Consider the following 11,661-nt stretch of genomic DNA (forward strand, 5'->3'; position numbering starts at 1 on the left):
ATGTGATCACACATCTGCGTTCCCAGTGACCGTTTCTCATCATCTCAGCTCAGTTCCTTGATGTGCATGCAAAGAAAAATGCACAAATCTCTATAATACCAACGTGATACTGCAGAAAATACTATAACATTATGTAGCTTACACTTTCTCAATGACAGTGTAGATTATTCATTAACAGTTACAAGTGGTCCATCATCCAGAGTGCCACTTTAATCTGAAGGAGGCCGAACCATGAACACAACACAGCGCATTAAACTATAAATATCGACAACTCCAAATGTTTTCCTCTGTTTTAGTGCGAAGACATACAATATGAAAGTGTCTTCATTTAAATAACTGCACTATTACAAACCGTTTCATGAACATTTAAGAAAAAGAAGAAGTGCAATATCTGTATATCTGTGAAGGCTGGGTGTTACCCACAGAGGTTTTTTCCTATTTAAACCTCAATTTCCCACTAGTTTGTCAGAACTGAAGAAGCTACTCGGATAAGCTGACCTCATTCGACGTTTTTTTGGATTGCAATTTCTGTATATTTTTTGGTCTCAGCGTTGTGTTACGTCGACAACTCTCAGCAAAACTGTGTGAAATCTTGAATAGCAGTCACTTTTATTGGAAAAATTGCAAATTCATCTCGAGTTCTAAGCCATAACACTAATACTTCATCAGCGGGTAGCTCTTCAAAAAGCCTCCAATTGATTCAGAATGCCACAGCAAGAGCACTGACAGGAATTGGCAAGAGAGATCATATTACTCCAGTTCTAGCTTCTCTTCATTGGCTCCTTTTAAAAGCTAGAATAGAATTTAAAATCCTGCGTCATCTTATCTGACTCGCTATCAAAGTTCAGGTCTGCTTGAGGTTTTCTAAAAGTAGAACGGGAGGTAGATAATTCAGCTATCACGCAGGTTTGAGTTTGTTTGATCAAGCGTAAAGTTAGATCATTAGTTATGCAGACGATGCACTGAGCTCCCGTCCTCTACTTTCTTCTCTGTTGCCAGCCATGTAACTCTGTGCTGCTGCTCTCCCCGCCCAGGTCAGTAAAACGCTGAAAGCCACGCTCGCCGCCCTGCTGGACACCATGTGCGACAGCGAGTGTAACCCCTCCCCCGACGTGCCCAGCAGCCTATCGCACGAGGCCCCTGGAGGAAGCGCCGTCCCAAAGCTCACCCTTGCCAAGCGTCGAGCCAATCAGCAGGAGACAGAGACCTACTACTTTACAGTGAGTCGATGCTCTCGGCCTTCGTGGTTTGTTGGTAACATTAGCTTGATTTAAAGCGCTAACCTGCACCTGAGCATGCAAGTTAACGAGTTTCCCACAACAACTTCCTGCAGATGTTTCACAATAAGGGCATTATTAAGAAAAGTAAACAGTATTGGCCTTTTTAATTTGAAACGGATGCAGATGGTGTTAAGTTTGGATTAACAGCGTCATGCAGAAACTGAAAACAAAGCAACCGGGAGCGAGAATAAAAATACGGTAAATTACTCTTGTGAAACAGATGTAATTAGAGAAAAAAAAAAAGTCCTGCAACCCTCTGTAGTTTTGGTAGATAAAGGCCTCAGTCACATTTGAGTAAAATAATCCTATTTCTATAAATGTCATGTGAGCTCTTTGAAAGGATACTTTATTTTAATTGCAATTACACCACGGGGCCCCCGGATGAGAATCACTGAGTAAAATGGATGTTAAAAGCGCGGCCATGATTCAGTCATGGCCGAAATTACTTTTTCTTTCTGCGAAGGTTCTCAGTCATCTAGGTCATGGTAATCCAGAGAGCGTTTGAAGACAGGAAAAAAAAATCTTTAAATGCCTCGTGGAGTTTTTCTCTTCTTGACAAAGATTCAATTGTTTCTGGATTTTTTAAATTTTATTTTTTATATTTTAGAAAGTGAAGGAGTTCCTCACCAGCAGTTCTCTGAGCTCCAAACTTCAAGCCAAACATGATCTTCTACAAGATGCCATACAGAAAGGTACTTTAACAGTTTTTAGATTAGATGCAATGTCGCCATTGATCATTTCTGTAAAAGATTTTCATGTTAGCCACATTTCAACGTGGACACTGACAGTTTAGTTGGATATTCAAGTGTATTATGCTGTTATATTGTAATAAGGGGCTGTAACATCTGTAGGGGCAGACTACAGATGTTACAGATGAAGCTCACACCCATCTCCTCTCCGGTTTAGAGAGTCACCCCTTTAATAAAATTAAAGGTCCCATATTAGTAGTGGATGCTGCCTTAGACCCGCCCCCTGGGAGAGAAGAGCCCGCCCTCTAAAATCACCGCCATTTTTTTTCTCCTCATAAACGCACATGACAAAAGATACAAGCACAGCCATTGCTCTGTTGTTGGCTGCATCAGCGAACCGTAACAATTACCCTTACAGTTAGCGGAAGCTAGCGTTAGCTACGTGCTAGTAACGAACAAACTAACATTTTCAGACACACCATATTTTTAACTAACCACTCGGAAACGTCCTGCTGCAGCCGCAGGGTGTGAACTGCTTCAGGAACCTCTCCTTGTGGTCAGATTCTGGTTCGTGAACATTAGCACATGATAACGCAGCATCCTCTCCCTGAGAGGGGCGGGGAGTGGGCGTGGACAGACACAGCTCATTAGCATTTAAAGGTACAGACACAGAAGCAGCCTGTTCTCAGCAGAACTCACTAGAGACACTTTCTGACTGGTTGAAATTCAAGACCAAGGCTGAATTTGGGGTGATACACTTTGAAAACAATAATATTGGACCTTTGACACCGATATGAAATTGTTAAAAAAAAAGTATAATATGGGACCTTTAAATATTCTTTGCACCAGCACTTTAAATCTATAACCTGACTCTTGTTTTCTGTCTCTTTCTTCCAGCCGAGGCCGTTGACAGTGACCCCTCCAGGTAAGCAGTGAATTCATTCAGCTGAGAATAAAGTGTGTGACTGAGAGAGGTGTAGAGGCATGGAGAGAGCAGAGAGGACAGGGACAAGACCAAATTTCAACCAAATTGAATTTTTATTTGTAATATTCTAATATATATATAATATATAACAGAGACCTGGGAGTTTGAGGGTCCTGCACAGCATCTTCTGGACTGTATATATAATTATATATAGAAGGGGGGAGGATACCTGACTGATCTTGACTTTCAATTAACCATGTGTAAAATGAGATCACACATTTTATCCCGTTATATTTCCCAGAATGCAATGCGCTCGGTCAGTGCGCATTCGGAAGTCCAGGCCTGTTTCCCAATTCTGCCACACACTCTTCACCACAGACATACTGTCCTACATACAGGTAACACTGACACGAACCGAGACACGCGCCTCTGAAACACAACCCCCCTCTTGTTTTTTACTTCCCTTGTGTCGCTTGCTGCACTTTCGCTGCGCCGCTCTTCAGCCTCTCCGGAGGGAATCATTTAGCAAAAAATCCTGTCACACTCTGACGCAGAAAAAATTGGGGGTTCCTCACAGCAACATGCAACGCCCCCCCCCCACTTCCACCTCCCTGTCCCGATGTACTTATTGCCGCCTTCATGTTTACGGTCATGCTTATAGCTTATTGCTGGCTTTCTCTCCTTTCAATCCACCCCCCCCCCTCCTTATTTTATCTCGTCCTCTCTCTTCTGAAAGGGATTAAAATGCACTGGCCTCTTTGCTGCCTCCTCTCGACTCCTCTTATTGAATGCGTGTGCTTATGTGCGCCTCTTCTTCCCGCTGCCTCTAAATCTTTATTCCCCTTATTTTTTTCCACTCTCCCTTCTCCTCTAATCTCTGACGCTTTTTTTCCTCCCCCCTCTGTGCCCCTGCTCTGCTGTGCTTGGCTTGGTGCAGAAGAAGAAGGAGAATGTCTCGGACGCAGGTACCAAAAAAAACGCCGTCTGTCACTGCTCATAAAAACTGCGTGCATGGCACTTGGGCTGCAACCTTTAAGAGAAAAGTGGATTTATATTCTGGTGTTTAGTAATTGAAAGGATGGATAAACCTGCAGCCAATCAGAACCATTGGAACCAGGGCGCTCAGATTGTAGACTGTATAAAAAGTGGACGCCATGACAGGTCCTCAAAAGTGAAGCCAACGCGACGCTGCAGTAAAGGTCATAAACTCCGCCTCCTCTATAGTAGTGGATGGGACTAAAACATTTGCAATTATTTTAATATATGAGGGATAATTTTAGTCTAATTCCATTACTTATACGCTATTTGTATTAGGGCCGGGCATATGACCAAAAACGTAAAAAAAAACGTTTCTACTGGTAGAGAGAGGAATTTATGCAGTAGATTGACTTAGGATGTAATATTTCACTGTGATGATGAGTAAATATTGTAGAATAATCCCACGCTAGCAGTAAATCAGACATTTTTTTTGTATATTTTTTAATTTCCCCCACAAATTTCACAAATATGAATCCAACATATCTTAGTAAAGGGATAAGGGATAGCTTAATACTGAATGCAAAATGACAGGGAAAGACAATACGAGGGTTTACACCACATTTTAAATAGCCTGAAGCTTGCAAACATTTTGTCTGCAGTGTGCAGCCACCGTCATAAAAAAAGCCCTTTAGTCATTTGTGTTTTTCTCCTGCTCTTTTAACCCTCTCCTTCTGTTGTATCTCACACATCTTCTAACTTTGCATCCTCCTCCTCTTTCCATCGCTTTCCCCCTCGCCTCTCCTTCTCTGATCGTTCTCTCCTTCTCCTGCATGCAGAGCTCCGGGCAGCAGATTCCTGTGGTGGTTGAAAGCTGCATCCGTTTCATAAACCTTCACGGTGAGTTAGTTTTTAGTCGGACAGAGCGAGTAGCCGTTGTTTGTGGACGTCTTTGTATAGACGGATGTGTAATATACTGTAATGTGTGTGTGTCAGGCCTCCACCATGAAGGAATCTTCAGAGTTCCTGGTTCCCAAAGGGAGGTTAACCTCATCCGTGATGCATTTGAGAGAGGTAAGAGCTACGTTTTACCTTTTTTTATTTACCTTGAGACTCCTTATTTTCTCTTTATTTGGGATTAGTAGGACCTAAGAACTATAAAAATAAGTGTTTTTTTTTTTTTAACAGGAAGTCGTTTTTGGAAAAGAATTATGTCCTTATGTGACACTGGAATTATTTTATAGAATATTATTAATATTAATATTATATTAATATTATAATAAAGTCACCAATATGTAACAAAGTTTCCATGTGTGAACATTGTTGTACGAAAGCAGAATTGCAAATAATGAACATCCTCAACTGAGTTCTTTCTAATTAGCGAAGTTATAGCTCGTTACTATTAATAGAATTTGTGTCTCATATTAAACTAGAAAAGTTTAGAATCGTGAAATAAACAAGTTTCAACTGTAAAACTGAGATTTTGTACATGAATGTTATCATGTTTTTACACCAACTAATGTCTGATTAAGATGATGAAAACAAAGCAGAATTTGCTGCTGCAAACCTAAAACGTAACGTCCCCATATGAGGACGCAGGGTCTCAGGAGGTTAATGTGAAGAAGACTGGGATACACCGTTGGTAGCACCCTTTCAGTCCAGGTAACTGTGGAGAGGGAGGTCATGTGAGTCCACATGCTGTAAGACAAGCCTCTGAGACGCTGAATCCTCATGCATTAAAAGACACGATATCTCTACTGACCCGAAGAAAACCTGCCGCCTACACCGTCAATACAAAATGGCAAAAAATAGCATAAAAACGCATAAATATTCATATGCACTGGTGAATAAACTTGCATTTTCTTGCTTTTTCCAGCTGGCGATGTGACATTTTTTCTCTTTTTAGCTCTGCTTTGCCTTTCAGCAGCTCTGGAATGGAAATGGTCAGTCCATTAGCGGCTAAATGCGGCGCTAAGTTCACCAGCTTCTCTCTTTAATTTTATAAGACTGACGTGAATTTTTAAGGAACAAATCTCAAATGCTTCAAAGAAAAGGCAGTGGGTGATGTCTAGACTGGTTTTTGTTGCAGTAATAATGACTCAGCTGATGTGCCTGAGGCATTTTAGAGCAACATCCTGTGCTTTTTTTTTTTTTTTTTAGGGGGGAAGTGTGCATCGCTCTTTATTTTGTCTGTCTGTGTGAACTCCCTGCAGGAGAGGATCCTCTGTCGGACAGCGAGTGCGACCTGGACTCCGTGGCCGGCGTGTTGAAGCTTTACTTCAGGGGCCTCGAGCCTCCGCTCTTCCCCTACGACAGCTACTCTCAGCTGCTGGAGTGTGTCCGTAAGGTCCCCTTTTCATGAGCTCCGTCCGTCTGTTCACACCCAGGTTTCTCTTGGGCTTTTTTTTATGTCTGCTTTCGGTTAGTTTTTTTTTTTGTATCAATTTGGTTCCTAGTGCTGACTCACACCGTCGTGTGCAGTGCATTAAACTTTTTTTTATTTGGCTTATAAATAAACGTGCTTATCCAAATTTAGCTAGCAACAGCCTCACGCCGTGGATTCCCGACACACATGCAAGCTTCCCTTGTGCAAAAATAATACACCGTTGATGCAAGGCGGTGCAACTTATTCCCTTCTGCTGTCTCCTTGTTATAGTCCTGTAGGTGTGCACTGTTCTGTTGCTGCGGAGCAAACACTCTGAGTCACAGTTTGCACATTTAACCGAGGTTGTGAACCTTCCCGTGCATGTTGTTGTTTACCTCCGATAAATTCTTAGACATTCCAGTCGGCGTCCTGGCCAAGAAACACACACAAAAAGTGATTGTTCCATGTCGTTTATAATGTTTTTTTTTCCTTCCTGATCAGAGATTGAAGGGGCGACGGAGAAAGCAGCCCAGATCAAAGCGATCCTCTCCACCTTCCCGCGGCCTCTCCTCATCGTGATTCGTTACCTCTTCGCTTTCCTCAATCAGTAAGCTGCAACGAAAACAAACCCCGCGTGGGACATTCTCGCATTTTTTCCGATATCTGCTCGCCGTGAACCTCATACTTTCCCCTTTCCCCAGTGTGTCTCAGTACAGCGACGAGAACATGATGCAGCCCTACAACCTGGCCGTTTGCTTCGGCCCGAGCCTCCTGAGGGGGACGGACTCCGACGACGCCGTCGCCAGGCAGCCGCAGGTCAATGACCTCGTCAAAACCATGATCCTCCAGCACGACATCATCTTCCCCGGCCAGTCAGAGCTGCCGGGCCCCGTCTACGAGAAGCACATGACCGAGCAGGAGCAGGAGTACTGGTGAGAGATGAGCGGCCGTTGATGTGAACGCTGGAAAAAGTCTGGTTTCAAAATCTGGTGGCAAGATTTTCATAAAAATAAAATAAAATAAAATAAAATAAAAAATGTAGGATTAAAAAAACATAAAAATAAAAAATAAAAATAGGAAATAAAAATAAAAAATAAAAATGTGAAATAAAAATAAAAATAATAAAAATGTGGAATTAAAATAAAAATAATAAAATTGTAGAATAAAAAAATAATAATAATACCAGCAGTTATTTATAGGTATCTGATCTATGTATAAAAATATATATTATATTATAAATATAAATGTATGTATGTTAGTGGAGGTGTTTGATTTTGTAATTATTAAATGATTTAGTTGACTTGCACGAAAACTTCTGCAGGATTTTGTCAGTTTCAGGTACAAAACTGGTCTTGATGTTTGGAAAAATGGCTTGTTCTTCATTCTTAATACATAATGCATCAATCTGCTGCAGCCTGAGAAACTATTTTGAATCCTGTTTCTCCTCAGACGACTCCTCACAAACATAAGACCTGGCATTAGCTTTTTTCTCCCCCCAACCCTCCCTACAGTATATGAGCTCAAGGTTTCTTTCTTCTCGTGACATTTTGTTACGGATGAAATAAACTAAATAAAATGGAATTGAACTGAACTGAGTACGAGATTGGATTTGAGATCGTTCCAAGTTTATAAAGCAGCTTTTTTTTTCCACGTCTCCTTGGAACTGGTTTTATGCAGCTCACGATGCTTCGTGTAGAAACCGCTTAAGCCTCCAGCGTCCAAAATCAAATCTAACGGTCCACAATCAGCTGCTCGACCGACTTCCCTTCGTGAACATTTACATAATAGACAGTCTCATTCTGGAGTGTGAAGACTTGCGTAAGCAAACTGTATGAAGAACGTCTGTGATGAGACCACTGGTCTGAGCGCCGAGCAGAAGGGGAACTGTGCGTAACTTTTCTTTTTTTTATTTATCTTTTTTTATTTCTGCTTGTGTGCAGTGAACCAATCACGGAGGAGGGAGACGGAGAAGCGGAGCCTCTGCCCAGTGAGGACGGTCAGTACACGGACACAAACGCCTCCGTCACGCACAAGCCGCGCCCTGTGGATGCACCACACATCAAACCATGTTATTGTTCTAGTAGTCGCTTATATTAACTAACAGGGCCGGGCGGTAAAACGGTTCATACTGAATTCGTTATGATACGAAATTTTAATACACCAGCATTTTACACCATGTTGGTGGTGAAGATGGAAAAGTCTGTTTTTTTTGTTTTTTTTTAGGATGACCTGACATCCCAGATTTCTGTCCCCCAGCTAAAGCTGTCCCCACAAAAGTGTCCTCAATTTTAGCTTTTTATGAATGAGAAAAAAAAAAAAATGTTGCACGCAGACTACAGTTATTACGGTAACCGGTCGCGTTGCTGTTGATATTACAGACATAGAAGTTTAAATATGATTAAATATGATTAAATATGTCAAATTAAATGTAATTGTCTGCATTTCTACATTTCATCTCGATAACATTTTATTTTTTTTATTTTTTTTATTGATGAGCTGTAAATATCCCCAGATTTCCACATCATTAGTCAGTGCTAACACGGGGCCATGCAAACCTGTTTTACTACTAGTGTGGGATTATTCTACAATATTTACCCATCATCACAGTAAAATAGTGTCAATCCTTAGTCAATCTACTGCATTAATTCCTCTCTCAACCAGTCGAATAGAAAATGTTGGAACACATGAAAAAAATACCAATATACATTTCTGGTCGAGCCGCCCAGCTCTGCTGACTAACATTGAGATGAGGGGATTTTAATCTCGCTGTCTTCGTGTGTGCAGAGTGGGAGGCGGTGGCTATGTTCGACTACGTGGCGAGGTCTCCGGCAGAGCTTTCCTTCAAGCAGGGAGAGCCGCTCGTCCTTCACAGCAAGGCCTCCTGCGATTGGTGGAGGGGCGAGGTGGGCGGAGTCAAAGGCCTCATCCCTCACAAGTACATCAGTGTGTTGGAAGGGTGAGTGACACTTTTATGCCGGAGCCCCCCCCCTCCCCCTCTCCCGTGACAGTCATCTGGAAACGGGTCCTGGCCTAGATAACTGAACTTTGAATGCGGCGCAATTATAATTAAACGCAAAGTGAGAACGGTGGCAACAACCGAGGACTTAAAAAGGGTCCACATGCACAACGTTCATCAGCGTCTGTGCGTGTTTTTAGACGCAGCGTGGTTCCTATTTTTCACTGCTCTCATCAGGACTGAAACTGTCCAGTACCTCTTCAGTGAGGTGTGATTACGAAATTCAACCACTGTTACGTGTCATTTTCAGATTTTTAATGTCACGCGTGTGTCTGCTATTCATGCTGACTGCATGTGTTCGACAATGAATGAGTTATTGGTTATAAAATGTTATTCAGCTGTGATGCACTAATATACATTTATCTGCAAGTGTTAAACATGCACAGCTTTTGCAACAATTGCTAACATTTGTTCGATGTGAAACATGCATGAGCATAAGAAATCAATACTATGGTACCGTTAAGATAAAGCAATGAATTTGTTTTTTACATGAACTCGGGCTCAATAACTTTGTGTTATTTCGTCCTGCTGGCCTCAGAATCCTTTTGTTCTGGTCACACTTTTTCCTTTTTCCTTCCTCGACTCCCTCCCACAATCGTCTTCCCGCTTTGTCTTTATCCCACATTTAAACTTTGTACTGGTTGTACTTTCTCCGGTGAAATATAGGCCTAATATATCTCTCCTCTTCTCCTCCTCCTCCCTCAGGTCAGAGCGAGGGAAAAGAGAAGAAGGAGGAGGAGGAGGAGGAGGAGGAGGCAGCACTGGAAACCTGACAGCAGAAGATCCACAGACGGAGAGCACAACGCGGTACACACAGACGCACACACACTCACACACACAGACACACACAGTGCAACACACGAGTACATTCACACACCAATGCACACGCGTAATAGATGCAGACGACAAAACGCACACACAGACAGATGCAATCAGTTCCAGGCTGTCGTACTCGGATACATGCACGTACAATGAGAACACACAACGCAAAGTTGCTAAGTTTCTCTTTCTGCGTGTGTGTGTGTGTGTGTGTGTGTGCGTCTTGACAGGATGCGAGTGAACAGCGATAGCGCTTCGTTGCCAGGGAGACAGAGAGGAAGCGAGGGGAGTTCCAATCAGAAGCCGCCAACCTCCCCTGCAACAAGACACCTGCCGGTGTAAGTTATACACGTATACATCGATCAGCCACAACATTAGGACCACAGGACGGGACGTTTGGACCTGGCGTTCACTCATTCATTCATGTGGATGTTGCTTAGATCAGGGATAATGTTATGTCTGATCTGTGTCTGTGTTTTAGTAGCGGCAGAAACATTCAGCATAAAGGGAAGAAATAGGCAACACACCCCATCACCCCATAACATTACATGACCCTCAGAGTATTAAGGAAATAAAACCTTCCTGAGTTGGTAGAAATCAAAAAACAGAACATTTATGTTGTTTTTTTTTTTTGTGCTCGTCTTCCAGGTCTCAGGAGCGAAGACACACTTTGGACACGGTGAGACAGGGCAACTTGAGACCCCCAGACAGACCTCCATTCGTCCAGCCGGAAAGAACCCCCATCGATAAGGTCAGTGTGGACGAGGAGACGTTTCACTGTGTTAGTTTCCATATTGTGGTTTCTAAAGATTCAGCAGTTTCACCATCCGTTAGTTAACGCTCAACTCTCAGTTGTCAGTAAATCAGATGACTAATGGTTTCCCGGCAGCAGCGATCCGGTGTATGTGAGAATATGCAACATGTATTTATTTATGTAAATAAGGAAATGAAGAAACCATAAGGAAGATAGAAAAGAAATAACAAAAGTCCACTGAACATAACATGGTCTCCCAGTGTATTTATGTTAATGCCCTCAAGGTGGCGCTATTGATCTGATGAGTCACAACATGTTTGGAGACACAAGGAGGAACTACACAACATTAGGAAGGAGTAACATGTTACAAAAGTAATGCAATTACTGGGTTTTAAACACGAAACTAATTAAATGAAATAAGTTGTGTGTTTTTATACAAATTTGAGATTAGCAGAGGAGAAAAAAAACATTCGAGCTAATGTTAGCTTCCTGTTGGTGCTAGAGAACAGCTGACTGGGGAGAAGGTGACTGCAGCAGCAGCAGCAGCAGAGTCAGACTCTACGTTCACCAGATGAACATACGCTCATTATTTTCAGTTCGTCAGAGAAAAGGAAGAACATTATAGTTAAGTTCAGTTTGAAACCAAAAGAACCTCACGAAATAGCACGAGCAATCTGAGGACACGTGTAGCGCGGTGGCGCCATCTTTCTTTAGGTGTTTGGTTCCAATAATATACAGTAGTAGCTTCTAGTAATATTGATTTCAACATGAATACACCTAAATTCACAGTATCTCTATCAATATGTGACGCTCCATGAGCCATAACTGCTCCACTGTA

The 11,661-nt window shown here is 42.2% G+C and overlaps 1 protein-coding gene across 4 annotated transcripts in view; it reads left to right on the forward strand.

Annotated features, from left to right (window-relative positions):
* arhgap4b (Rho GTPase activating protein 4b) overlaps positions 1–11,661 on the forward strand; it is a 31,777-nt gene that overhangs the window by 16,546 nt on the left and 3,570 nt on the right. For 3 of the 4 annotated variants that reach the window (XM_047595128.1, XM_047595144.1, XM_047595135.1), the window contains exons 10-23: positions 1,035–1,220; positions 1,888–1,972; positions 2,867–2,894; positions 3,196–3,292; positions 4,709–4,769; positions 4,866–4,943; positions 6,083–6,211; positions 6,736–6,841; positions 6,936–7,166; positions 8,175–8,230; positions 9,019–9,190; positions 9,956–10,057; positions 10,300–10,407; positions 10,718–10,820. In XM_047595128.1, coding sequence (XP_047451084.1) covers positions 1,035–1,220; positions 1,888–1,972; positions 2,867–2,894; positions 3,196–3,292; positions 4,709–4,769; positions 4,866–4,943; positions 6,083–6,211; positions 6,736–6,841; positions 6,936–7,166; positions 8,175–8,230; positions 9,019–9,190; positions 9,956–10,057; positions 10,300–10,407; positions 10,718–10,820 — 1,542 coding nt within the window. Of the gene's footprint in view, positions 1–1,034; positions 1,221–1,887; positions 1,973–2,866; positions 2,895–3,195; positions 3,293–3,831; positions 3,860–4,708; positions 4,770–4,865; positions 4,944–6,082; positions 6,212–6,735; positions 6,842–6,935; positions 7,167–8,174; positions 8,231–9,018; positions 9,191–9,955; positions 10,058–10,299; positions 10,408–10,717; positions 10,821–11,661 lie in introns of all 4 variants that reach the window. The other variant, XM_047595153.1, reaches the window with a different exon arrangement.

Source organism: Mugil cephalus, chromosome 1 (genome assembly GCF_022458985.1).
Source record: "Mugil cephalus isolate CIBA_MC_2020 chromosome 1, CIBA_Mcephalus_1.1, whole genome shotgun sequence".
NCBI lineage: Eukaryota > Metazoa > Chordata > Actinopteri > Mugiliformes > Mugilidae > Mugil > Mugil cephalus.